At 75.3% G+C, this 25,207-nt stretch overlaps 2 protein-coding genes across 3 annotated transcripts; both read right to left on the reverse strand.

The window, feature by feature from the left end:
- Positions 1-72: 72 nt before the first annotated feature.
- SPNS1 (SPNS lysolipid transporter 1, lysophospholipid) lies at positions 73-12,129 on the reverse strand. The gene is made up of 12 exons (XM_068923158.1): positions 11,918-12,129; positions 11,400-11,465; positions 10,289-10,425; positions 8,832-8,983; positions 7,985-8,051; positions 7,325-7,470; positions 7,072-7,227; positions 4,383-4,572; positions 4,237-4,302; positions 2,256-2,354; positions 1,157-1,328; positions 73-277 (listed from the first exon to the last, which is right to left on the reverse strand). The coding sequence occupies exons 1-12, from the start codon at positions 12,117-12,119 to the stop codon at positions 183-185; spliced, it is 1,548 nt and encodes a 515-aa protein (XP_068779259.1). The 5' UTR covers positions 12,120-12,129; the 3' UTR covers positions 73-182.
- A 2,281-nt stretch (positions 12,130-14,410) lies between these two features.
- NFATC2IP (nuclear factor of activated T cells 2 interacting protein) lies at positions 14,411-24,229 on the reverse strand. Of its 2 annotated transcripts, none has more exons than XM_068923159.1 (9): positions 24,191-24,229; positions 23,484-23,699; positions 23,009-23,078; positions 22,847-22,937; positions 22,703-22,777; positions 21,873-22,044; positions 20,041-20,185; positions 19,046-19,206; positions 14,411-15,557 (listed from the first exon to the last, which is right to left on the reverse strand). In XM_068923159.1, exons 1-9 carry the CDS (start codon positions 24,200-24,202, stop codon positions 15,033-15,035), a joined length of 1,467 nt encoding a protein of 488 aa, XP_068779260.1. In that variant the 5' UTR covers positions 24,203-24,229; the 3' UTR covers positions 14,411-15,032. The 2 variants fall into 2 exon arrangements, with proteins under 2 accessions (XP_068779260.1, XP_068779261.1); XM_068923160.1 differs by having other exon boundaries at positions 14,411-15,613.
- Between the last annotated feature and the right edge of the window lie 978 nt (positions 24,230-25,207).

Raw genomic sequence — 25,207 nt, forward strand, 5'->3', positions numbered from 1 at the left:
CCGCGCGCGGCCTTGGGGCGTCCTGGCGCGGGGCCAGCCCGAGCCCCCCCGGGACCGCGCGGAGCCAGCGGGGAGGCGTAAAAAGGGTTTTTAATGGAGCACGAACCGGTGCCCGTGCCCGTCCCCCTAGCGTCCCGGCGCCGTCCCCGCCGCGGGCACGTCCTCGGGCCGGGGGCCGCGGCTCAGATGAGGACGCTGGACACGGGCACCTTGGTGGGGCGGCCGCGCTGCGGCACCACGATCTCCCCGTCGTCCCCGTCCTCAGCCGGCAGCGACCCTGGGAGCGGAGCAGAGGGGGCGTCAGCAGGACGCGGGGACGGCAGGGGACATGGGGACCCTGGGGGGACGTGGGGACGGCAGGGGGGACATGGGGACGGCAGGGGGGACGCAGAGACCCCAGGGGACGCGGGGACCCCAGGGAACACGGAGACCCCCAGGGGACGTGGGGACCCCAGGGGACACAGGTGGCAGCGGAGGGACAGAGAGCTCAGAGCCCCCAGGGTGACCGGGAGCGACATGGGGGCCAGGGAGCCCCCCGGCGTCTTCCGGGCACGGAGCTGCGTGCGGGAGAGGGGACGGTGCCACGAGGGACGTTGCGGGGACGGGGACCGCGGGGGGGGACCGCGCAGAGACCCTGGGTTCGTGGGGACGGGGACAGAGGGGACGGAGGGGACAGAGTGAATGGAGCCGACAGGAGGGGACAGAGGGGACAGGAGGGGACGGCGGGGCCGGGGCGGATGGAGGCGACAGGAGGGGACAGCGGGGACAGAAGGGGACAGGGGAAGAATGGTGGGAACAGAAGGAGATGGAGGAGATGGAGACAACAGGAGGGAATGACGGCAACAGGAGGGGACAGGAGGGGACGGCGGGGACGGAGGGGACGGTGGGGACGGAGGGGACGGTGGGGACAGGAGGGGACGGCGGGGATGGAGGGGACGGTGGGGACAGGAGGGGACGGAGGGGACAGGAGGGGACGGCGGGGACGGCGGGGATGGAGGGGACGGAGGGGACAGTGGGGACAGGAGAGGACGGCGGGGACGGAGGGGACGGAGGGGACGGTGGGGACAGGAGGGGACAGGAGGGGACGGAGGGGACGGAGGGGACAGGAGGGGACGGAGGGGACGGCGGGGACGGCGGGGACGGCGGGGCCGCTCACGCTGGGCGTCGAGCTGCGCGCGGCGGCGGTCGCCCTCGAGGAAGAGGGCGGCGGCGAGGAAGAAGGCGCCGCCGAGGGCGCCGGCGAAGGCGCAGAGCAGCAGCGCCCGCTCCAGGGCCCGGGCGGCCGCCAGGAAGGAGTCGGGGGCCCCGCGGCGGAGCCGGTCGCTGATCTGGGGGGGGCGGGACCCCTCAGCGCCACCTCCCAGTGCTCCCAGCACCCTCAGGACCACGTCCCAGGGCTCCCAGTGCCCCCAGCAGTGCGTCCCAGTGCTCCCAGTGCCCCCAGCACCCCCAGCAGCACGTCCCAGTGCTCCCAGCACCCCCAGGACCACGTCCCAGGGCTCCCAGTGCCCCCAGCAGTGCGTCCCAGTGCTCCCAGTGCCCCCAGCACCCCCAGCAGCACGTCCCAGTGCTCCCAGCACCCCCAGGACCACGTCCCAGGGCTCCCAGTGCCCCCAGCAGTGCGTCCCAGTGCCCCCAGCGCCCCAGCAGCACGTCCCAGTACTCCCAGTGCCCCCCGCACCACCTCCCAGTGCTCCCAGTGCCCCCAGGACCACGTCCCAGGGCTCCCAGTGCCCCCAGCAGCACATCCCAGTGCCCCCAGTGCCCCCAGCAGTGCGTCCCAGTGCTCCCAGTGCCCCCACCAGCACATCCCAGTGCCCCCAGTGCCCCAGCAGCACGTCCCAGTGCTCCCAGTGCCCCCCGCACCACCTCCCAGTGCTCCCAGTGCCCCCAGGACCACGTCCCAGGGCTCCCAGCGCCCCCAGGACCATGTCCCCGGGCTCCCAGTGCCCCCAGCAGCGCGTCCCAGTGCTCCCAGTGCCCCCACCAGCACGTCCCAGTGCCCCCAGCGCCCCCAGCAGCACGTCCCAGTGCTCCCAGTGCCCCCACCACCACGTCCCAGTGCCCCCAGTGCCCCCAGCAGTGCGTCCCAGTGCTCCCAGTGCCCCCACCAGCACGTCCCAGTGCCCCCAGTGCCCCCACCACCACGTCCCAGTGCCCCCAACGCCCCCAGCAGCGCGTCCCAGTGCTCCCAGTGCCCCCACCACCACGTCCCCGGGCTCCCAGTGCCCCCAGCAGCGCGTCCCACCGCTCACCACCCCGATGAGGTAGGGGCTCCCCGCGTCGCCCAGCAGGTGAGAGACGACGATCTGCAGGGCCTCGGCCGTCGACCGCCGCGTCGGCGCCACCACGTACTGGGGGGGGACAGTGGGGGACACGCGTCACCACTGGGAGGGGGGACACGCATCACCATGGACCGGGGGTCGGGGGGGACGCGTGTCACCGCTGGGGGGGGCCAGGTCGCCCCGCACTGGGGAGCAGGGCTGCACCGCGCACGGAGGGGTGCAGGGGGACACGCGTCACTGCTGGGGGGGGCACACATGTCACTGCTGGGGGGGGCACACATGTCACTGCTGGGGGGGGGAACACATGTCACTGCTGGGGGGAACACATGTCACTGCTGGGGGGGGAACACATGTCACTGCTGGGGGGGGCACACATGTCACTGCTGGGGGGGGAACACATGTCACTGCTGGGGGGAACACATGTCACTGCTGGGGGGAGGAACACATGTCACTGCTGGGGGGGGACACATGTCACTGCTGGGGGGGGGAACACATGTCCCTGCTGGGGGGGGCACACATGTCACTGCTGGGGGGGAACACATGTCACTGCTGGGGGGGGACACATGTCACTGCTGGGGGGAACACATGTCCCTGCTGGGGGGGGAACACATGTCACTGCTGGGGGGGCACACATGTCACTGCTGGGGGGGGGCACGCGCCACCGCTGGGGGGGGGACACACATGTCACTGCTGGGGGGGGAACACATGTCACTGCTGGGGGGGGCACACATGTCACTGCTGGGGGGGGCAGACGCGCCACCGCTGGGGGGGGGGACACACATGTCACTGCTGGGGGGGGAACACATGTCACTGCTGGGGGGGGACACATGTCACTGCTGGGGGGGGGAACACATGTCACTGCTGGGGGGGCAGACGCGCCACCGCTGGGGGGGGACACATGTCACTGCTGGGGGGGGCACACATGTCACTGCTGGGGGGGGAACACATGTCCCTGCTGGGGGGGGCACACATGTCACTGCTGGGGGGGGCACACATGTCACTGCTGGGGGGGGAACACATGTCCCTGCTGGGGGGGGCACACATGTCACTGCTGGGGGGGGCACACATGTCACTGCTGGGGGGGGACACATATCACTGCTGGGGGGGGCACACATGTCACTGCTGGGGGGAGGAACACATGTCACTGCTGGGGGGGGACACATGTCACTGCTGGGGGGGGGAACACATGTCCCTGCTGGGGGGGGAACACATGTCACTGCTGGGGGGGCACACATGTCACTGCTGGGGGGGGGCACGCGCCACCGCTGGGGGGGGGACACACATGTCACTGCTGGGGGGGGAACACATGTCCCTGCTGGGGGGGGAACACATGTCACTGCTGGGGGGGGGAACACATGTCACTGCTGGGGGGGCACACATGTCACTGCTGGGGGGGGGGCACGCGCCACCGCTGGGGGGGGGGACACACATGTCACTGCTGGGGGGGGGAACACATGTCCCTGCTGGGGGGGGAACACATGTCCCTGCTGGGGGGGGAACACATGTCACTGCTGGGGGGGCACACATGTCACTGCTGGGGGGGGGCACGCGCCACCGCTGGGGGGGGGGACACACATGTCACTGCTGGGGGGGGGAACACATGTCACTGCTGGGGGGGGACACACATGTCACTGCTGGGGGGGGACACATGTCACTGCTGGGGGGGGGGAACACATGTCCCTGCTGGGGGGGGAACACATGTCACTGCTGGGGGGGGGAACACATGTCCCTGCTGGGGGGGGAACACATGTCACTGCTGGGGGGGGGGAACACATGTCCCTGCTGGGGGGGGGAACACATGTCCCTGCTGGGGGGGGAACACATGTCACTGCTGGGGGGGGACACGCATCACCATGGACCGGGGGTCGGGGGGGACGTGTGTCACCGCTGGGGGGGGACCCGCGCCACCCTGCAGCGGGGGGACCCGGGAGGAGGCGTCACCGCCGCTCACCAGCAGGATGTCGGCCACGATGGCCCAGTTGAGGGACAGCAGCGTTTCCCCGATGAAGATGAAGACCTGCGGGACGAAGGGCGGGAGGAGCGGCGGGGGGGGACGGGACGAGGCCACCCGCCGCCCCCCCGGCCCCCCGCACTCACGTAGGTGAGGAGGACGGTGGCGCGGGCGCAGACCACGGCGAGGAAGAGGAAGGGGGCCGAGCCCAGCAGCCCGGCGGCGCAGAGCAGGGGGTCGGCGCGGGGGGTGACGGGGCGCAGGCGCCGTGACAGCTCCACGCCGGCCCCCACGCCCAGCACCCCCGTCACGCACGTCAGCGCCCCGAAAATCAGGCTGCGGGGACGGGACGGTCGGGGCAGGGGGACGGGGACGGGGACGCAGCCTCGCCCCCTCCTGCCCCCCGAGCCCGTCCCTGCCTCTGGGGACATCCCCGGGCCCAACGTCGCCCTCGTCTCCGTCCCTCTTCCTGGGGACGTCCCCGTCGCCCCGCCACCTCCCCGTCCCCACCTCTGCCCGCGGGCCCGCTCCCGTCCTCCGCCGCCCGCGTCCCCCCGTCCCGCGTCCCCGTCCCTCTCCGTGTCCCCCCACCCCAGCCCCGCATCTGGTCCCCATCCCGCGTCCCCGTCCCCATCCACGTCCCCCCGCCCCAGCCCCACGTCTGGTCCCCGTCCCGCGTCCCCGTGTCCCCGCGTCCCCGTCCCCATCCCCGTCCGTGTCCCCCCGTCCCGCCATCCCGTCCCTGCGTGCCCGTCTGTCCCCCCACCCCAGCCTCGTGTCTGGTCCCCATCCCGCGTCCCCGTCCCCCTCCGTGTCCCCCCACCCCAGCCCCGCATCTGGTCCCCATCCCGCGTCCCCGTCCCCCTCCGTGTCCCCCCACCCCAGCCCCACGTCTGGTCCCCGTCCCGCGTCCCCGTGTCCCCGCGTCCTCGTCCGTGTCCCCCCGCCCCAGCCCCACGTCTGGTCCCCGTCCCACCATCCCGTCCCCACCTCCCCGTCCGTGTCCCCCCACCCCAGCCCCACGTCTGGTCCCCATCCCGCGTCCCCGTCCCCGTCCCCCTCCGTGTCCCCCCACCCCAGCCCCGCATCTGGTCCCCGTCCCGCGTCCCCGTCCCCGTCCCCCTCCGTGTCCCCCCACCCCAGCCCCGCATCTGGTCCCCGTCCCGCGTCCCCGTCCCCGTCCCCGTCCGTGTCCCCTCACCCCAGCCCCGCATCTGGTCCCCATCCCACGTCCCCGTCCCCATCCACGTCCCCCCACCCCAGCCCCACGTCTGGTCCCCATCCCGCGTCCCCAACTCCCCGTCCGTGTCCCCCCGCCCCAGCCCCGCATCTGGTCCCCATCCCGCGTCCCCGTCCCCATCCACGTCCCCCCGCCCCAGCCCCACGTCTGGTCCCCGTCCCGCGTCCCCGTGTCCCCGCGTCCTCGTCCGTGTCCCCCCGCCCCAGCCCCACGTCTGGTCCCCGTCCCACCATCCCGTCCCCACCTCCCCGTCCGTGTCCCCCCACCCCAGCCCCACGCCTGGTCCCCGTCCCGCGTCCCCGTCCCCATCCACGTCCCCCCACCCCAGCCCCGCATCTGGTCCCCATCCCGCGTCCCCGTCCCCGTCCCCATCCACGTCCCCCCACCCCAGCCCCACGTCTGGTCCCCGTCCCACCATCCCATCCCCACCTCTCCCTCCGTGTCCCCCCACCCCAGCCCCACGTCTGGTCCCCATCCCGCGTCCCCGTCCCCACCTCCCCGTCCGTGTCCCCCCACCCTAGCCCCACGTCTGGTCCCCGTCCCGCGTCCCCGTGTCCCCGCGTCCTCGTCCGTGTCCCCCCGCCCCAGCCCCACGTCTGGTCCCCGTCCCACCATCCCGTCCCCACCTCCCCGTCCGTGTCCCCCCGCCCCAGCCCCGCATCTGGTCCCCATCCCGCGTCCCCGTCCCCATCCACGTCCCCCCACCCCAGCCCCACGTCTGGTCCCCGTCCCACCATCCGGTCCCCACCTCCCCGTCCGTGTCCCCCCACCCTAGCCCCACGTCTGGTCCCCGTCCCGCGTCCCCGTGTCCCCGCGTCCTCGTCCGTGTCCCCCCGCCCCAGCCCCACGTCTGGTTCCCGTCCCACGTCCCCGTCCCCACCTCTGCCCGCAGGCCCGCTCCTGTCCTCCGCCACCCGCGTCCCCCCCGTCCCCCCATCCCGTTCCCCCCCACCCCAGCCCCACGCCTGGTCCCCGTCCCGCGTCCCCGTCCCCACCTCCCCTCCGTGTCCCCTCACCCCAGCCCCACGTCTGGTCCCCATCCTGCATCCCCGTCCCCAACTCCCCTCCGTGTCCCCCCGCCCCAGCCCCACGTCTGGTCCCCATCCCGCGTCCCCGTCCCCATCCACGTCCCCCCACCCCAGCCCCACGTCTGGTCCCCATCCCGCGTCCCCGTCCCCATCCACGTCCCCCCACCCCAGCCCCACGTCTGGTCCCCGTCCCACGTCCCCGTCCCCACCTCTGCCCGCAGGCCCGCTCCTGTCCTCGGCCACCCGCGTCCCCCCGTCCCCCCATCCCGTTCCCCCCCACCCTAGCCCCACGTCTGGTCCCCGTCCCGCGTCCCCGTGTCCCCGCGTCCTCGTCTGTGTCCCCCCGCCCCAGCCCCACGTCTGGTCCCCGTCCCGCGTCCCCGTGTCCCTGCGTCCTCGTCCCTGTCCCCCCACCCCAGCCCCACGTCTGGTCCCCATCCCGCATCCCCGTCCCCACCTCTCCCTCCGTGTCCCCCCGCCCCAGCCCCACGTCTGGTCCCCGTCCCGCGTCCCCGCGTCCCCATCTCCGTCCCACCCCGCGTCCCCGCGTCCCCGTGCCCGTGGCACCTCTCGTCGGCGTGGCAGCCCCGGGGCTCGGGGCAGGGCTCCCGGGCGCCGCTGGCCAGGCGCGAGCGGTAGAGGAAGGCGGGCGCCCACAGGGCCAGCGCCCCCGTCACGAAGGCCACCGCCGTGAAGCCCAGAGTGGACAGCACGAAGCTGCGGCTGGGGGGCGACGGCGTCACGTGGCGTCAGGCGGCGTCACCTCTGCCCCCCGCCTCCGGCCTGCCCCCGTCCCCGCGTCCCCCCGCCGCGTCCTCACTTGGTGGCCAGGGCCCGCAGGTCGGCGGCCCACGACGTGTAGCGCAGGGGGGCGTCCAGGGCCCCCCTCTCCATCGCCCCCCGCGGCGGCTCCTGCACCACCGCCAAGAGCAGCACCACGGCCACCAGGCCCAGCCCCGGCGTCACCTGCGGGGACGGGGACCGGGGAGCCCCGCGTCACCGACGGGGTCCGGGAGGGCACCCGGGCAGCCGCCACCGACAGGGACCACCCGCGGTCAGCCAGGATGGGCACCAGGGTCACCCAGGGCCACCGACGGGGACGGGGATGGGGACAGCCTGGGGCGGCCGGTGGGGGCAGGACCAGGACGGCTCAAGGTGGCCAACGGGGGCAGGGACAGGGCCACACTGTGGCCACCAATGGGGACGGGGTCGGTGACGGACGCAGGGACAGTTCAGAGCCGCTGACGGGGTCCAGGATGGGACCCGGGCTGCACGTGGGGACGGTCTGCCATCACGACAGGGACAGGGACAACCCACCGTTAGCCAGGATGGGGAGCAGGATGACCCAGAGCCACCAACGGGGACGGGGACAGCCTGGGGCGGCCGGTGGGGGCAGGACCAGGACGGGGACCAGGATGGCTCAAGGCGGCCACCGCCAGGGACAGGGCCACGCGGGGGCCGCCGCCGGGTCCCCACTCACCCGCAGCGCCCAGTGCCAGTCGGCCGCGGCCTCCTTCACCTTGGCGCCGGCGATGTAGCCCAGCCCGCTGCAGGGGACGGCGGGCGCCTGAGCCGGGGCAACCCGCGTCCCCTCCGGCCCCCGAGGTGGCACGGCAAGGTGGCACCAGCTCACGCACCCCCCCAGTCCCCATGTCCCCTCTGTCCCCCTCCAAGGGGGCAGCCCGTGTCCCCCACACCCCTCGGCGTCCCCGTGTCCCCCCGCACCCCTCTGTGTCCCCACATCCCCCTGGTGGCCCTCTGTATCCCCATGTGCCCCCCCACACCCCTCAGTGTCCCCCCCCATGTCCCTCGGCGTCCCCTGCACCCCTCTGCACCCCTGGTGTCCCCATATCCCCCCGCGCCCCTCAGTGTCGCCATGTGTCCCCTTGTGCCCCTCGGTGTCCCCTGCACCCCTGTGCGTCCCCCCTGCATGCCCTGCACCCCTCTCCACCCCCTGGTGTCCCCATATCCCCCCCTGCACCCCTCTGTGTCCCCCCATGTCCCCCGGTGTCCCCCCACGCTCCTGTGTCCCTCCACGCCCCTCGGCGTCCCCCTGCACCCCTCAGTGTCCCCTGCACCCCTCGGCATCCCCCAGCGCCCCGTGATGTCCCCATATCCCCCAGTGTCCCCCTGCACCCCTCAGTGTCCCCTGCACCCCTCGGTGTCCCCTGCAGCCCTTGGTGCCCCATCTCCTGATGTCCCCATATCCCCCACCATTCCCCTGCACCCCTCTGCATCCCTTCGTGCCACTCAGCATCCCCTGCACCCCTCGGTGTCCCCTGCACCCCTTGGTGCCCCTCGATGTCCCCTCCATGTCCCCCGCGCACCTGCCGAGGGGGACGGCGAGGTAGAAGCAGCCCAGCACGCGGCTGCGGTCGGTGCCGGCAAAGAGGTCGGCGATGAGGGTGGGGGCCACGGTGGAGTAGCTGGCCTCCCCCACGCCCACCAGGGCTCGTGCCACCAGCAGCGCCCAGAACCGCTGCGGGGACGGCGATGGGGACAGCGATGGGGACAGTGATGGGGACGGACAGCACCCACGGACCCCCACGGACCCCCAGCCCCTCGCCCACCAGCGCCCACACCACCAGCAGCGCCCAGAACCGCTGCGGGGACGGGGACGGCGATGGGGACAGCGATGGGGACGGACAGCACCCACAGACCCCCACGGACCCCCAGCCCCACGCCCACCAGCGCCCACACCACCAGCAGCGCCCAGAACCGCTGCGGGGACGGCGATGGGGACAGCGATGGGGACAGCGATGGGGACGGACAGCACCCACAGACCCCCACGGACCCCCAGCCCCACACCCACCAGTGCCCACACCACCAGCAGCGCCCAGAACCGCTGCGGGGACGGGAACGGCGATGGGGACAGTGATGGGGACGGACAGCACCCACGGACCCCCACGGACCCCCAGCCCCACACCCACCAGTGCCCACACCACCAGCAGCGCCCAGAACCGCTGCGGGGACGGGGACAGCGATGGGGACAGCGATGGGGACAGTGATGGGGACGGACAGCACCCACGGACCCCCACGGACCCCCAGCCCCACGCCCACCAGTGCCTACACCACCAGCAGCGTCCAGAACCGCTGCGGGGACGGGGACAGCGATGGGGACAGCGATGGGGACAGTGATGGGGACGGACAGCACCCACGGACCCCCACGGACCCCCAGCCCCTCGCCCACCAGCACCCACACCACCAGCAGCGCCCAGAACCGCTGCGGGGACGGCGATGGGGACAGCGATGGGGACAGTGATGGGGACGGACAGCACCCACGGACCCCCACGGACCCCCAGCCCCACACCCACCAGCGCCCACACCACCAGCAGCGCCCAGAACCGCTGCGGGGACGGGGACGGCGATGGGGACAGCGATGGGGACAGCGATGGGGACGGACAGCACCCACAGACCCCCACGGACCCCCAGCCCCACACCCACCAGCGCCTACACCACCAGCAGCGCCCAGAACCGCTGCGGGGACGGGGACGGCGATGGGGACAGTGATGGGGACAGTGATGGGGACGGACAGCACCCACAGACCCCCACGGACCCCCAGCCCCACACCCACCAGCGCCCACACCACCAGCAGCGCCCAGAACCGCTGCGGGGACGGGGACAGAGATGGGGATGGGGACGGGCAGCACCCACCGACCCCCCCGGCCCCCCAGCCCCACATCCGTGGTCGCCCCCAGGACACCCCCCAGCCCCTCAGCCCCAGGTGCCCCCCCAGGACACCCCCCAGCCCCAGCCCCCCGGCCGCCCCCCGGCCTCCCGGCACCTGGCGGGGGACGAAGCTGCTGGCCAGGGTGACGGCGGACCAGAGGGCGATGCCCAGGCAGAGCAGGCGCTTGCGGCTGCGCCGGTCGCCCAGGTACCCGAAGACGGGCGCCAGCACCATGTAGCTGCTGATGAACACTGGGGGGGGATCGGGGGTCAGCACCCCACGGCGGGGGCTGCGACCCACGGCGGGGACAGCCTGACCCACGGCAGGGCTGCCCGACCCACGGCAGGGGGCTGCACCGGTCGCCCAGGTACCCGAAGACGGGCGCCAGCACCATGTAGCTGCTGATGAACACTGGGGGGGGATCGGGGGTCAGCACCCCACGGCAGGGGCTGCGACCCACGGCGGGGACAACCCGACCCACGGCAGGGCTGCCTGACCCACGGCAGGGGGCTGCACCGGTCGCCCAGGTACCCGAAGACGGGCGCCAGCACCATGTAGCTGCTGATGAACACTGGGGGGGATCGGGGGTCAGCACCCCACGGCAGGGGCTGCGACCCACGGCGGGGACAACCCGACCCACGGCAGGGCTGCCTGACCCACGGCAGGGGGCTGCACCGGTCGCCCAGGTACCCGAAGACGGGCGCCAGCACCATGTAGCTGCTGATGAACACTGGGGGGGGATCGGGGGTCAGCACCCCACGGCAGGGACAGCCTGACCCACGGCGGGGACAACCCGACCCACGGCAGGGCTGCACGACCCACAGCACAGCTGCGACCCGCCCGGGCCCACAGCAGGGACGGGGCAGCGAGCCGCACGGCCGCCCCATGGGCTGCCAACTGCAAGCGCGGGGCTGGACCCCGACGTGTGGGGCCGGACCCCGACGTGTGGGGCCGGATAACGTGTGGGGCCGGACCGCGATGCGTGGGGCCGCATGACTCGTGGGGCCGCACAATGCGTGGGGCCGGACCCTGACGTGTGGGGCAGACCCCGATGCGTGGGGCTAGACCCCGACGCGTGGGACCGGACGACGCGCGGGGCCAGACCCTGACGTGTGAAGCCGGATGACGTGTGGGGCCAGACAACGCGTGGGGCCAGACGTCGACACGTGGCGCCGCACGACGCGTGGGGCCGGACCCCGACGTGTGGGGCCGGACCCCCGCGTACCTGTCTGCAGCAGCCCCGAGCTGCCGTCCCCGATGTCGAAGAAGGCCTCGATGTCGGGCAGGACCCCTGGGCAGGCGGCAGGGGGGCTGAGCGGGGGCGCCGGCCCCACGGCTGCCCCACAGCTGCCCCCACCACTGCCCCAGAGCCGCCTCCCGGCTGCCCCCCACCCCCCTCGCCGCCCCACAGCCACCCCCCACTGCCCCACGACCACCACCCGCCATCCCCTGGCCACCCCCTGGCCGCCCCCCACTGCCCCACAGCCAACATCCCCCTGCCCCCCGCCGCCGCCCCCCACTGCCCCACAGCCACCCCCCCGCCTCCTGCTGCCCCATGCCGCCCCCATGGCCACCCCTCCGCCGCCCCCCACAACCACCCCCCTGGCCCCCCACTGCCCCACAGCCACCCCCCGCCTCCCGCCGCCCCACAGCCGCCCCCTGCCGCCCCCATGGCCGCCCCCCACTGCCCCACGGCTGCCCCTTCGCCGCCCCCCCGCCCCACGGCCGCCCCCCGCCCCGCACCGGCCACGGTGAAGCGGTCCATGTAGTTGAGCAGGTTGACGTAGCAGAGCACGGCCGCCGTCAGCCGGGCCCGGCGGGGGGAGACGCCGGGGGGCGGCCCGGGGGGCTCCGGCCCCACGGCCCCCGCCCCGTCCCCCCCGGTGTCGTCGGCCCGGCGCAGCACCGGCCCCGCGGCCGGCGGGGGGGCCCGGCCCGTCGCCATGGGGCAGCCTCGCGCCTGCCGGCAGCGCGCCGTGGGTCGCGGCCCCCTCCCTGCCCCAGGGCCGCCCGTCCGCCGCGCCTGCATCCCCCCCCCCACCCCCACCCCACAGCCCCCCACGGACCCCTGCCCCACACATGCTGCCCCACAGCCCCCATCTCCTGCCCCATAGCCTGCCACGAACCTCACCCCCTGCCCCACAGCCCCCCATGACCCCCATCTCCTGCCCCACAGCCCCCCGTGACCCCCGTCTCCTGCCCTACAGCCCCCCATGAACCTCGCCCCCTGCCCCACAGCCCCCCCCAACCCCCAGCTCCTGCCCCACAGTCCCCCGTGACCCCCGTCCCCTGCCCCACAGCCCCCCACAGCCCCCTGCAAACTTTGCCTCCTGCCCCACGGCCCCGCACAGCCCCCTGTGACCCCCGTCTCCTGCCCTACAGCCCCCCGTGAACCTCGCCCCCTGCCCCACAGCCCCCCCCAACCCCCAGCTCCTGCCCCACAGCCCCCTGCTGGCCCCGATCTCCTGCCCCACAGCCCCGCACAGCCCCCATGACCCCCGTCTCCTGCCCTACAGCCCCCCGTGAACCTCGCCCCCTGCCCCACAGCCCCCCCCAACCCCCAGCTCCTGCCCCACAGTCCCCCGTGACCCCCGTCCCCTGCCCCACAGCCCCCCACAGCCCCCTGCAAACTTTGCCTCCTGCCCCACGGCCCCGCACAGCCCCCTGTGACCCCCGTCTCCTGCCCCACAGCCCCCCATGAACCTCGCCCCCTGCCCCACAGCCCCGCACAGCCCCCCACGACCCCCGTCTCCTGCCCCACAGCCCCCCGTCAACCTCACCCCCTGCCCCACAGCCCTGTCTCCTGCCCCACAGCCCCCCGTGAACCTCGCCCCCTGCCCCACAGCCCCCCGTGACCCCCGTCCCCTGCCCCACAGCCCCGCACGAACCCCCGTGAACTTTGCCTCCTGCCCCATGGCCCCACACAGCCCCCCGTGACCCCCGTCTCCTGCCCCACAGCCCCCCACAACCCCCAGCTCCTGCCCCACAGCCCCCCGCGAACCTCGCCCCCTGCCCCACAGCCCTGTCTCCTGCCCCACAGCCCCCCACGACCCCCAGCTCCTGCCCCACAGCCCCCCGCGAACCTCACCCCCTGCCCCACAGCCCCGTCTCCTGCCCCACAGGCCCCTACGACCCCCAGCTCCTGCCCCACAGCCCCCCGCAAACCTCACCCCCTGCCCCACAGCCCCGTCTCCTGCCCCATAGCCCCCCACGACCCCCAGCTCCTGCCCCACAGCCCCCCGCGAACCTCACCCCCTGCCCCACAGCTCCGTCTCCTGCCCCACAGGCCCCCACGACCCCCAGCTCCTGCCCCACAGCCCCCCGCGAACCTCACCCCCTGCCCCACAGCCCTGTCTCCTGCCCCACAGGCCCCCACGACCCCCAGCTCCTGCCCCACAGCCCCCCGCAAACCTCACCCCCTGCCCCACAGCCCCGTCTCCTGCCCCATAGCCCCCCACGACCCCCAGCTCCTGCCCCACAGTCCCCCGCGAACCTCACCCCCTGCCCCACAGCTCCGTCTCCTGCCCCACAGGCCCCCACGACCCCCAGCTCCTGCCCCACAGCCCCCCGTGACCCTCACCCCCTGCCCCACAGCCCTGTCTCCTGCCCCACAGGCCCCCACGACCCCCAGCTCCTGCCCCACAGCCCCCCGTGACCCTCACCCCCTGCCCCACAGCCCCGTCTCCTGCCCCACAGGCCCCCACGACCCCCAGCTCCTGCCCCACAGCCCCCCGTGACCCTCACCCCCTGCCCCACAGCCCCGTCTCCTGCCCCACAGGCCCCCACGACCCCCAGCTCCTGCCCCACAGCCCCCCGTGACCCTCACCCCCTGCCCCACAGCCCTGTCTCCTGCCCCACAGCCCCCCGTGACCCTCACCCCCTGCCCCACAGCCCTGTCTCCTGCCCCACAGCCCCCCACGACCCCCAGCTCCTGCCCCACAGGCCCCCACGACCCCCAGCTCCTGCCCCACAGCCCCCCGTGACCCTCACCCCCTGCCCCACAGCCCCGTCTCCTGCCCCACAGGCCCCCACGACCCCCAGCTCCTGCCCCACAGCCCCCCGTGACCCTCACCCCCTGCCCCACAGCCCCCCACAGCCCCGCGTGACCCTCGCCCCCAGCCCCGCACGAACCCCCTCCCCCGCCCCCTCACGTGACCCGTCACGTGACTCCCCTCCCCAAACCCCAACCCCGCCCGGTCTCCCCGTTACCCGCCGCCCCCGGCGAGTCGCTGCCGCGGCGCCGCGCACGTGACCGCTCCCCACGTGACCCGTCCCCCACGTGACCGCAGGCCCCGCCCCTTCCGGCCCGCGGCCCCGCGAGCGGCTACTGCCAGAACCGCGTTTATTGGTGCGCGCCAGTGACGTCACAGCGAGCAGGGGGCAGGGCGGGAGACGAGCAGACCGCTGACAGGACGCCAGGCAGCGGGGCTGGTGACGCCAGATGAGGGCACTGACGTCACATGTGACGTCACAGGGCCTCGTGATGTCACGGCGAGAGGCAGTCCCAGGTGCTGTGATGTCACAGTGGCAGAAGGTCAGGCGTTATGACATCACAGTGTGTCTGGGGTGTCGTAATGTCACGGCAGGAGGCGGGCCAGGTGAGCCCAGGTGCTGTGATGTCAGAGCGTGGGTGCGTCCAGGACCTCGTGATGTCACAGTGGCAGAGTCCAGGTGCTATGACGTCACAGCGTGTGTGCGTCCTGGACCTTGTGATGTCACCACGGAAGGTGGGGCCTGGTGCTGTGACATCAGAGTGGCAGAGCCACTATGACATCACAGTCCAGGCGTGTCCAGGGCCTCATGATGTCACAGTCGCAGAGGACAGGCGCTGTGACGTCACGATGGCAGAGATCAGGTGCTATGACATCACAGTCCAGGCGCATCCGGGGCCTCGTGACCTCACTGTGGCAGAGGACAGGCGGTATGATGTCACATGGGCAGAGTCCAGGCGTGGTGATGTCACAGTGGCCGAGCCCAGGTGTTGTGACATCACCATGGCAGAGCCCAGACGCGGTGACGTCATGGTGGCGGAGTCCAGGTGCAGTGACGTCACCGTGGCAGAGACCAGATTTGGTGACATCACGGTGGCAGAGCCCAGACGCGGTGACATCACGGTGGCAGAGTCCAGAGGCGGTGACGTCACCGTGGCAGAGCCCAGGTGTTGTGACGTCACCGTGGCAGAGCCCAGGCGCAGTGACGTCACAGCGCGCGTGCATCCGGGACCCGGTGAGGTCGTGGCGGGAGGTGGGGCCAGGCACGGTGACATCACAGGGGGCGGGGCTAGGCCCAGACCTCGATGACGTCGTCCTGCTCCAGGCCCAGCTCCTCGGGGGTGCAGGCGGCCGCCAGGCGCCGGCCCTCGAAGAAGAAGCGCAGGGGGCGGCTGCCGAGCCCCCGGGCCGCCCGGTACCGCTCCATCAGCCCGGCCAGCGGCGCCGCCTGCGGGGCCCACGGCGCTGCCCAAACCTGACCCCCCCGGAGCCCCTCCGACCCCCCCGGAGCCCCCCTGGACCCCCCGGAGCCCCCAGACCCCCCTGGAGCCCCCCCGGACCCCCTCCAACCCCCCCGGGCCGCCCGGTACCGCTCCATCAGCCCGGCCAGCGGCGCCGCCTGCGGGGCCCACGGCGCTGCCCAAACCTGACCCCCCCGGAGCCCCTCCGACCCCCCCGGAGCCCCCAGACCCCCCGGTACCGCTCCATCAGCCCGGCCAGCGGCGCTGCCTGCGGGGCCCACGGCGCTGCCCAAACCTGACCCCCCCGGAGCCCCTCCGACCCCCCCGGAGCCCCCCTGGACCCCCCAGAGCCCCCTGGAGCCCCCCCGGACCCCCTACAACCCCCCCAGACCCCCTGGTACCGCTCCATCAGCCCGGCCAGCGGCGCCGCCTGCGGGGCCCACGGCGCTGCCCAAACCTGACCCCCCCGGAGCCCCTCCGACCCCCCCGGAGCCCCCCTGGACCCCCCGGAGCCCCCAGACCCCCCTGGAGCCCCCCCGGACCCCCTCCAACCCCCCCAGACCCCCCGGTACCGCTCCATCAGCCCGGCCAGCGGCGCCGCCTGCGGGGCCCACGGCGCTGCCCAAACCTAACCCCCCCGGAGCCCCTCCGACCCCCCCGGAGCCCCCAGACCCCCCTGGAGCCCCCCCGGACCCCCTCCAACCCCCCCGGGCCGCCCGGTACCGCTCCATCAGCCCGGCCAGTGGCGCCGCCTGCGGGGCCCACAGCGCTGCCCAAACCTGACCCCCCCGGAGCCCCTCCGACCCCCCCGGAGCCCCCAGACCCCCCTGGAGCCCCCCCGGACCCCCTCCAACCCCCCCAGACCCCCCGGTACCGCTCCATCAGCCCGGCCAGCGGCGCTGCCTGCGGGGCCCACAGCGCTGCCCAAACCTGACCCCCCCGGAGACCCTCCGACCCCCCCGGAGCCCCCCTGGACCCCCCTGGAGCCCCCCCGGACCCCCTCCAACCCCCCCGGGCCGCCCAGTACCGCTCCATCAGCCCGGCCAGCGGCGCCGCCTGCGGGGCCCACGGCGCTGCCCAAACCTGACCCCCCCGGAGCTCCTCCGACCCCCCCGGAGCCCCCCTGGACCCCCCAGAGCCCCCAGACCCCCCTGGAGCCCCCCCAGACCCCCTCCAACCCCCCCGGGCCGCCCGGTACCGCTCCATCAGCCCGGCCAGCGGCGCCGCCTGCGGGGCCCACGGCGCTGCCCAAACCTGACCCCCCCAGAGCCCCTCCGACCCCCCCCGGAGCCCCCAGACCCCCCCAGAGCCCCTCCGGACCCCCTCCGACCCCCCCGGAGCCCCCCTGGACCCCCCGGAGCCCCAAGACCCCCCTAGAGCCCCTCCGGACCCCCTCCAACCCCCCCAGACCCCCCGGTACCGCTCCATCAGCCCGGCCAGCGGCGCCGCCTGCGGGGCCCACGGCGCTGCCCAAACCTGACCCCCCCGGAGCCCCTCCGACCCCCCCGGAGCCCCCCTGGACCCCCCGGAGCCCCCAGACCCCCCTGGAGCCCCCCCAGACCCCCTCCAACCCCCCTGGGCCGCCCGGTACCGCTCCATCAGCCCGGCCAGCGGCGCCGCCTGCGGGGCCCACGGTGCTGCCCAAACCTGACCCCCCCGGAGCCCCTCCGACCCCCCCGGAGCCCCCAGACCCCCCTAGAGCCCCTCCGGACCCCCTCCGACCCCCCCGGAGCCCCCCTGGACCCCCCGGAGCCCCCAGACCCCCCTGGAGCCCCCCCGGACCCCCTCCAACCCCCCCAGACCCCCCGGTACCGCTCCATCAGCCCGGCCAGCGGCGCCGCCTGCGGGGCCCACGGCGCTGCCCAAACCTGACCCCCCCGGAGCCCCTCCGACCCCCCCGGAGCCCCCCTGGACCCCCCGGAGCCCCCAGACCCCCCTGGAGCCCCCCCGGACCCCCTCCAACCCCCCTGGGCCGCCCGGTACCGCTCCATCAGCCCGGCCAGCGGCGCCGCCTGCGGGGCCCACGGCGCTGCCCAAACCTGACCCCCCCGGAGCCCCTCCGACCCCCCCGGAGCCCCCAGACCCCCCTAGAGCCCCTCCGGACCCCCTCCGACCCCCCCGGAGCCCCCCTGGACCCCCCGGAGCCCCCAGACCCCCCTGGAGCCCCCCCGGACCCCCTCCAACCCCCCCGGGCCGCCCGGTACCGCTCCATCAGCCCGGCCAGCGGCGCCGCCTGCGGGGCCCACGGCGCTGCCCAAACCTGACCCCCCCGGAGCCCCTCCGACCCCCCCGGAGCCCCCAGACCCCCCTGGAGCCCCCCCGGACCCCCTCCAACCCCCCCGGAGCCCCCCTGGACCCCCCGGAGCCCCCAGACCCCCCTGGAGCCCCCCCCGGACCCCCTCCAACCCCCCCGGGCCGCCCGGTACCGCTCCATCAGCCCGGCCAGCGGCGCCGCCTGCGGGGCCCACGGCGCTGCCCAAACCTGACCCCCCCGGAGCCCCTCCGACCCCCCCGGAGCCCCCCTGGACCCCCCGGAGCCCCCAGACCCCCCTGGAGCCCCCCCGGACCCCCTCCAACCCCCCCGGGCCGCCCGGTACCGCTCCATCAGCCCGGCCAGCGGCGCCGCCTGCGGGGCCCACGGCGCTGCCCAAACCTGACCCCCCCGGAGCCCCTCCGACCCCCCCGGAGCCCCCCTGGACCCCCCGGAGCCCCCAGACCCCCCTGGAGCCCCCCCGGACCCCCTCCAACCCCCCCGGGCCGCCCGGTACCGCTCCATCAGCCCGGCCAGCGGCGCCGCCTGCGGGGCCCACGGCGCTGCCCAAACCTGACCCCCCCGGAGCCCCTCCGACCCCCCCGGAGCCCCCCTGGACCCCCCGGAGCCCCCAGACCCCCCTGGAGCCCCCCCGGACCCCCTCCAACCCCCCCGGGCCGCCCGGTACCGCTCCATCAGCCCGGCCAGCGGCGCCGCCTGCGGGGCCCACGGCGCTGCCCAAACCTGACCCCCCCGGAGCCCCTCCGACCCCCCCGGAGCCCCCCTGGACCCCCCGGAGCCCCCAGACCCCCCTGGAGCCCCCCCGGACCCCCTCCAACCCCCCCGGGCCGCCCGGTACCGCTCCATCAGCCCGGCCAGCGGCGCCGCCTGCGGGGCCCACGGCGCTGCCCAAACCTGACCCCCCCGGAGCCCCCCGGACCCCCTGGAGAGCCTCCGACCCCCCCAGAGCCCCCCTGGACCCCCCAGCCCTCCCGACCCCCCTGGAGCCCCCCGGACCCCCTCCAACCCCCCCAGACTCCCCCGGAGCCCACCAGATCCCCCCCATGTCCCAGGCCCCCAGCCCCCCCCATGTCTCTGCACCCCCCCACCTCTCCCAGCCCCCCCGGGCCCCCCATGTCCCTGTGCCCCCCCGGCCCCCCCGACCCACCTTGGGCACATTGAGCCGCAGCAGCGAGCGCCGGTCCTGGCCCTGCACCGCCAGCCGCAGCTCCCCGGGGCCCGGCGCCGGCCCCCCCTCCGGCTCCGGCCCCCCCTCCGGCCCCGGCCCCGGCTCCGGCTCCCCGCCGGCCCCCACGTCCACCACGCACTCTGCCGCAGGAGCGAAAGCGGGGCTGGGGGCGGCCCCTGGGCGGCCCCCGGCCCCTGCGGCCCCCCGCTGCCCCTCCTGGCCCCCCGCCGCCCCCCACAAGCCCCCACCACCCCCCCGGAGCCCCCTGCAGCCCCCCGCTGCCCCCATGGCCCCCCACCACCCCCCACGGCCCCCTGCAGCCCCCCGCCAGCCCCCATGGCCCCCTGCCAGCCCCCCGCCACCCCCCGCTGCCCCCACGGCCCCCTGCAGCCCCCTGCGGCCCCTCCTGGCCCCCTGCAGCCCCCCGCCAGCCCCCCGTGGCCCCCTGCAGCCCCCTGCCAGCCCCCATGGCCCCCACCACCCCCCACCGCCCCCTGCAGCCCCCCGCTGCCCCCATGGCCCCCTGCCAGCCCCCCGCCACCCCCCGCTGCCCCCACGGCCCCCTGCGGCCCCTCCTGGCCCCCTGCAGGCCCCCGCCAGCCCCCCGTGGCCCCCTGCAGCCCCCCGCCAGCCCCCATGGCCCCCACCACCCCCCACCGCCCCCTGCAGCCCCCGCTGCCCCCATGGCCCCCTGCAGCCCCCCGTGGCCCCCTGCAGCCCCCCGCCAGCCCCCATGGCCCCCACCACCCCCCACCGCCCCCTGCAGCCCCCCGCTGCCCCCATGGCCCCCTGCAGCCCCCCACGGCCCCCTGCCAGCCCCCCACCAGCCCCTCCTGGCCCCCCACGGCCCTCGTCGCCCCCGCCGGCCCCCCGCAGCCCCCCGCCGGCCCCGCCTCCCCCCCTGCCCCCCGCGGCCCCCCACAACCCCCGGCCCCCCCTTGGCCCCTGCGGCCCCCACCGCCCCCCCGGCTCACCCACGATGTCGGCGACCCCCAGCCCCAGGGCCTGGGGGGTGGCGCTGGGCTCCAGCTGGCGGTCGCGCAGCAGCAGCAGGATCCGTCCCGCGGGCACCCGCAGCACCCGGGCCATGTGCTCCACCGCCGCCTGCAGCGGCTCCGACTGCCGGGCGGCCGGGGCCGCGCGTCACCGCGGGGCCACCGGGACCGGGGTGATGGGGACGGGGACACGGAGCTGGGGACAGGGACAGGACGACCAGGACGGGGACGGGTGATGGGGACAGGTGATGGGGACGGGTGATGGAGACATGGAGCTCGGGACCGGGATGGGGCGACAGGGACATGGAGCTGGGGACGGGGTGATGGGGACGGGGCGACGGGGAGACAGGGATGGGGACGGGGTGATGGGGACATGGAGCTGGGGACGGGGCGATGGGGACGGGGTGATGGGGACATGGAGCTCGGGACCGGGATGGGGCGACAGGGACATGGAGCTGGGGACGGGGTGATGGGGACGGGGCGACGGGGAGACAGGGATGGGGACGGGGTGATGGGGATGGGGCGACGGGGAGACAGGGATGGGGACGGGGTGATGGGGACATGGAGCTGGGGACGGGGCGATGGGGACGGGGCGATGGGGACATGGAGCTGGGGACCGGGATGGGGCGACAGGGACATGGAGCTGGGGACGGGGTGATGGGGACAGGGCGACGGGGAGACAGGGATGGGGACGGGGTGATGGGGACATGGAGCTGGGGACATGGAGCTCGGGACCGGGATGGGGCGACAGGGACATGGAGCTGGGGACGGGGTGATGGGGACGGGGCGACGGGGAGACAGGGATGGGGACGGGGTGATGGGGACGGGGCGACGGGGAGACAGGGATGGGGACGGGGTGATGGGGACATGGAGCTGGGGACGGGGTGATGGGGACGGGGCGATGGGGACGGGGCGATGGGGACGGGGCGATGGGGACATGGAGCTCGGGACCGGGATGGGGCGACAGGGACATGGAGCTGGGGACGGGGTGATGGGGACGGGGCGACGGGGAGATGGAGCTGGGGACGGGGTGATGGGGACGGGGCGACGGGGAGACAGGGATGGGGACGGGGTGATGGGGATGGGGCGATGGGGAGACAGGGATGGGGACGGGGTGATGGGGACATGGAGCTGGGGACGGGGCGATGGGGACGGGGCGATGGGGACATGGAGCTCGGGACCGGGATGGGGCGACAGGGACATGGAGCTGGGGACGGGGCGATGGGGACATGGGGCTGGGGACGTGGAGGTCGAGACAGGGCGATGGGGACGGGGCGATGGGGACGGGGCGACGGGGAGATGGAGCTGGGGACGGGGTGATGGGGACATGGCGCTGGGGACGGGGACAGGGTGACAGGGACGAGGAGATGGGGACATGGAGCTGGGGACGTGGAGGTCGAGACAGGGCGATGGGGACGGGGTGACGGAGCTGGGGACGTGGAGCCGGGGACGGGGACAGGGAGACGAGGACGGGGTGATGGGGATGGGGCGACGGGGACGGGGTTACAGGGATGGGGCGACGGGGAGACGGGGACGGGACAATGAGGATGGGGACGGGGTGATGGGGACGGGGGGCTGGGGACACAGGGCTGGGGATGGGGCGACAGGGATGGGGACCATGGGGGCCATGGAAGGACGCAGGGGCCGTGGGGCCGGGCCGGGGGGCTGCGGAAGGACCTGGGGGCCGCGGGGGGACAAGAGGGCTGCGGGGCCAGGCCAGGGGGACACGGAGGGACCCGGGGGGGACACGCGGGGGACCCGGGGGGGGACCCGGGGGGGACACGCGGGGGACCCGGGGGCCAGGGACGCACCGTGCGCAGGGGCACGCGGTAGAGCTCGGCGCGGCGCTGCACCTTCAGCTGCAGGAGGCGGGGGGCCGGGGGGGCCGGGGGGGCCGGGGGGGCCTCGCCGCCCGGCAGCGCCCCCCGCCCCGCGCAGCCCAGCACCAGCGAGCTCAGGCCCCGCAGGCGCCGGTCCACGTCCCTGCGCGGCCCCCGCCAGCCTGAGCCCCCCGGGCTGCTCCAGGACCCCCCCTGCACCCTGACGCCCCCCTCGGCCACCCCAGCACCCCCCCGCCCCGAATCCCCCCGCCCCAAATCCCCCGCCAGCCTGAGCCCCCCGGGCTGCCCCAGGACTCCCCCCTGCACCCTGACACCCCCCTTGGCCACCCCAACACCCCCCAGCCCAAATCCCCCCCCACCAGCCTGAGCCCCCCAGGCCGCCCCGAATCCCCTCTGCACCCCGACACCCCCCTCGGCCACCCCAACACCCCCCCAGCCCGAATCCCCCCCCGCCAGCCTGAGCCCCCCGGGCTGCCCCGAATCCCCCCACCCCAAATCCCCCCTCGCCAGCCTGAGTCCCCTCAGCCACCCCACGATCCCCCTGCACCCCGAATCCCCCTGCGCCCTGCACCCTGACACCCCCTCTGCACCCCAACCCCCCCCAGGTGCCCTGAACCCCCCCATATGCCCCAACCCCCCTTTTTGGGTGCTCTGAACCCCCCCAGGCACCCCAACACCCCCTCTTTGGGCACCCCGAACCCCCCCCTTTGGGTGCCCCGAACCCCCCCAGGCACCCCAACACCCCCTCTTTGGGCACCCCGAACCCCCCCCCAGTACCCCGAACCTCCCCGGGTGCTCACCGGATGATGCGCCGCGTCCGGCCGCTCAGGGGCTGCGGGGAGCAGGGCGACCCGGGGGTCCCGGCCCCCTCCGACCTGGGGGCGCCGACGGGGTCACGCGGGGGGCGGGGGTGACTCCCGACACCCCCCGGCCCCGTCACTCACGGCTCCGGCTCCAGCGCCGCCTCCGGCTTCCCTTCACCCTCCTCCTCCTCCTCCTCCTCCTCCTCCTCCGCGTCCACGTCGATGGGGGGCTCTGCAGGGGGGCGCGGGGTCAAGGGGGGACATGGGACCCCCGCCCCCCCCACCACCACCCCTGCCCCTCACCTCCGGGCTGCGGAGCAGCCGGCAAGTCCCGGAGCTGGGCCGTGGGGCAGAGCCGGAAACAACTGTTCACCTGCGGGGAGAGACGGGGTCGCCCGCAGCCCGACCCCCTCCCCGGGGAGAGAGCCCGGACGCCTGGGCCCCCCAGCAGGGGAGGGGGGGCACCCAGACAAGTGGGTCCTCTGGGGGCAGGTGGGATGGAGCGGGGCCCCCCGGACGCCTGGGCCCCGCAGCGGGGGAAGAACAGGGGTGCCCGGACACCTGGGCCCCGCAGCAGGGGTGGGTGCGCAAGGAAGAACAGGGGCGCCCGGACGCCTGGGCCCCGCAGCAGGGGTGGGTGCGCAAGGAAGAACAGGGGCGCCCGGACGCCTGGGCCCCGCAGCAGGGGTGGGTGCGCAAGGAAGAACAGGGGCCCCCCGGATGCCTGGGCCCCGCAGCGGGGGAAGAACAGGGGCGCCCGGACGCCTGGGCCCCTCACCTTGTTGGAGTAGACGGGGACGCTGGGGACGTCGGGGCCGAGGCGCAGGCACCGGCGCTTGGGCCGGGGTCTGCGGGGGGGCGGCGGGCCGGCGTCGTCGTCGCTGTCGCTGCTGCCCCGGGGGGGCGAGGCGGGGGCCGGGGCGTCTCCTGCAGCCCCCGGCCCCACGGCCGGCCCCACGGCCGCCGCCTCGGCGCGCCCCGGCCGCACGCTGCTCTGGGGGGGCACAGGGGTGAGGGCGCTCCGGACGCCTGGGCCCCTGGGGGGGGGAGGCACCGGGACCCCTGGGACCCTGGGGGGGAGGTGGGGGGGCACCGGGACCCCTGGGACCCTGGGGGGGGGAGCAGGACCCCTGGGGGGAGGTGGGGGGGCACCGGGACCCCTGGGCCCCTGGAGGGTTGGGGGGGGGTGCGGGGTACCGGGACGCCTGGGACCCTTTGGGGAGGGGGGGGGCACCGGGACCCCTGGGACCCTGGGGGGGGGAGCAGGACCCCTGGGGGGGAGGTGGGGGGGGTACCGGGACCCCTGGGACCCTTTGGGGAGGGGGGGGCACCGGGACGCCTGGGACCCTTTGGGGAGGGGGGGGCCGGGACGCCGGGGCCCCTGGGAGGAGAAGGCGGGAACAGGGTCGCCGGACGCCTGGGCCCCCCCGGGGGTCCCGGCCCCCTCCCCCCCGGCCCCCCCGGTCGCCCCAGAACCAGACGCACCGGCTCCGTCATGGCGCCTCAACCGCTCCTCTCTCCCCATTGGCCGAGCGCCCCCCACCCAGCTCCGCCCCCCTCACGCTCATTGGCCGGAGCGGCCCCGCCCCCTCCCTGCCGCGGGGGCTTCTGGGAAACGTAGTGCGAGGGGCGGGGCCAGGCCGCTGGGGGCGGGGCTACGGGGCGCTGGGAGCACTGGGAGAACTAGGAGAACTGGGGGCACTGGGAGAACTGGGAGCACTGGGGGAACTGGGGGCACTGGGGGAACTGGGGGCACTGGGGGAACTGGGAGAACTGGGGGAACTGGGGGCACTGGCAGCACTGGGGACACTGGGGACACTGGGAGAACTGGGAGCACTGGGGGAACTGGGGGCACTGGGAGAACTGGGGGCACTGGGGGCACTGGGGGAACTGGGGACACTGGCAGCACTGGGGACACTGGGGACACTGGGAGAACTGAGGGCACTGGGGGCACTGGGAGAACTGGGAACACTGGGAGGACTGGAGATCCGGATACTGGGAGCACTGGGATCTGGACACTGGGAGCACTGGGAGCACTGGGAGCACTGGGGATCTAGACACTGGGAGCAGTGAGAGCACTGGGGTCCAGAGACTGGGAGCAGTGGGAGCACTGGGAGCAGTGGGAGCACTGGGAGCACTGGGAGGACTGGGGATCCGGATACTGGGAGCACTGGGATCTGGACACTGGGAGCGCTGGGAGCACTGGGGATCTGGATACTGGGAGCACTGGGGTCCGGACACTGGGAGCACTGGGAGCACTGGGAGCACTGGGGATCTAGACACTGGGAGCAGTGAGAGCACTGGGGTCCAGAGACTGGGAGCAGTGGGAGCACTGGGAGCACTGGGAGCACTGGGGATCCAGGCACTGGGAGCACTGGGGTCCGGAGAGTGGGAGCAGTGGGAGCACTGGGGATCTAGACACTGGGAGCACTGGGAGCACTGGGGTCCGGACACTGGGAGCACTGGGAGCACTGGGAGCACTGGGAGCACTGGGGATCCAGA

The sequence above is a fragment of the Struthio camelus genome, chromosome 32 (genome assembly GCF_040807025.1).
Source record: "Struthio camelus isolate bStrCam1 chromosome 32, bStrCam1.hap1, whole genome shotgun sequence".
NCBI classification, from domain to species: Eukaryota; Metazoa; Chordata; class Aves; order Struthioniformes; family Struthionidae; genus Struthio; species Struthio camelus.

Excerpts from the sequence above, each read along its gene's own strand:
- SPNS1 (XM_068923158.1), bottom strand. The coding sequence starts at position 12,119 with ATGGCGACGGGCCGGGCCCCCCCGCCGGCCGCGGGGCCGGTGCTGCGC. Across the intron at positions 8,984-10,288 it reads GCAGCTTCGTCCCCCGCCAG|CGGTTCTGGGCGCTGCTGGT; the intron begins GTGCCGGGAGGC and ends CCGTCCCCGCAG. Across the intron at positions 4,303-4,382 it reads CCACCGTCCTCCTCACCTAC|GTCTTCATCTTCATCGGGGA; the intron begins GTGAGTGCGGGG and ends TTCGTCCCGCAG.
- NFATC2IP (XM_068923159.1), bottom strand. Across the intron at positions 22,778-22,846 it reads GCGGCGCTGGAGCCGGAGCC|GTCGGAGGGGGCCGGGACCC; the intron begins GTGAGTGACGGG and ends CGGCGCCCCCAG. Across the intron at positions 19,207-20,040 it reads GGGGGTCGCCGACATCGTGG|AGTGCGTGGTGGACGTGGGG; the intron begins GTGAGCCGGGGG and ends CTCCTGCGGCAG.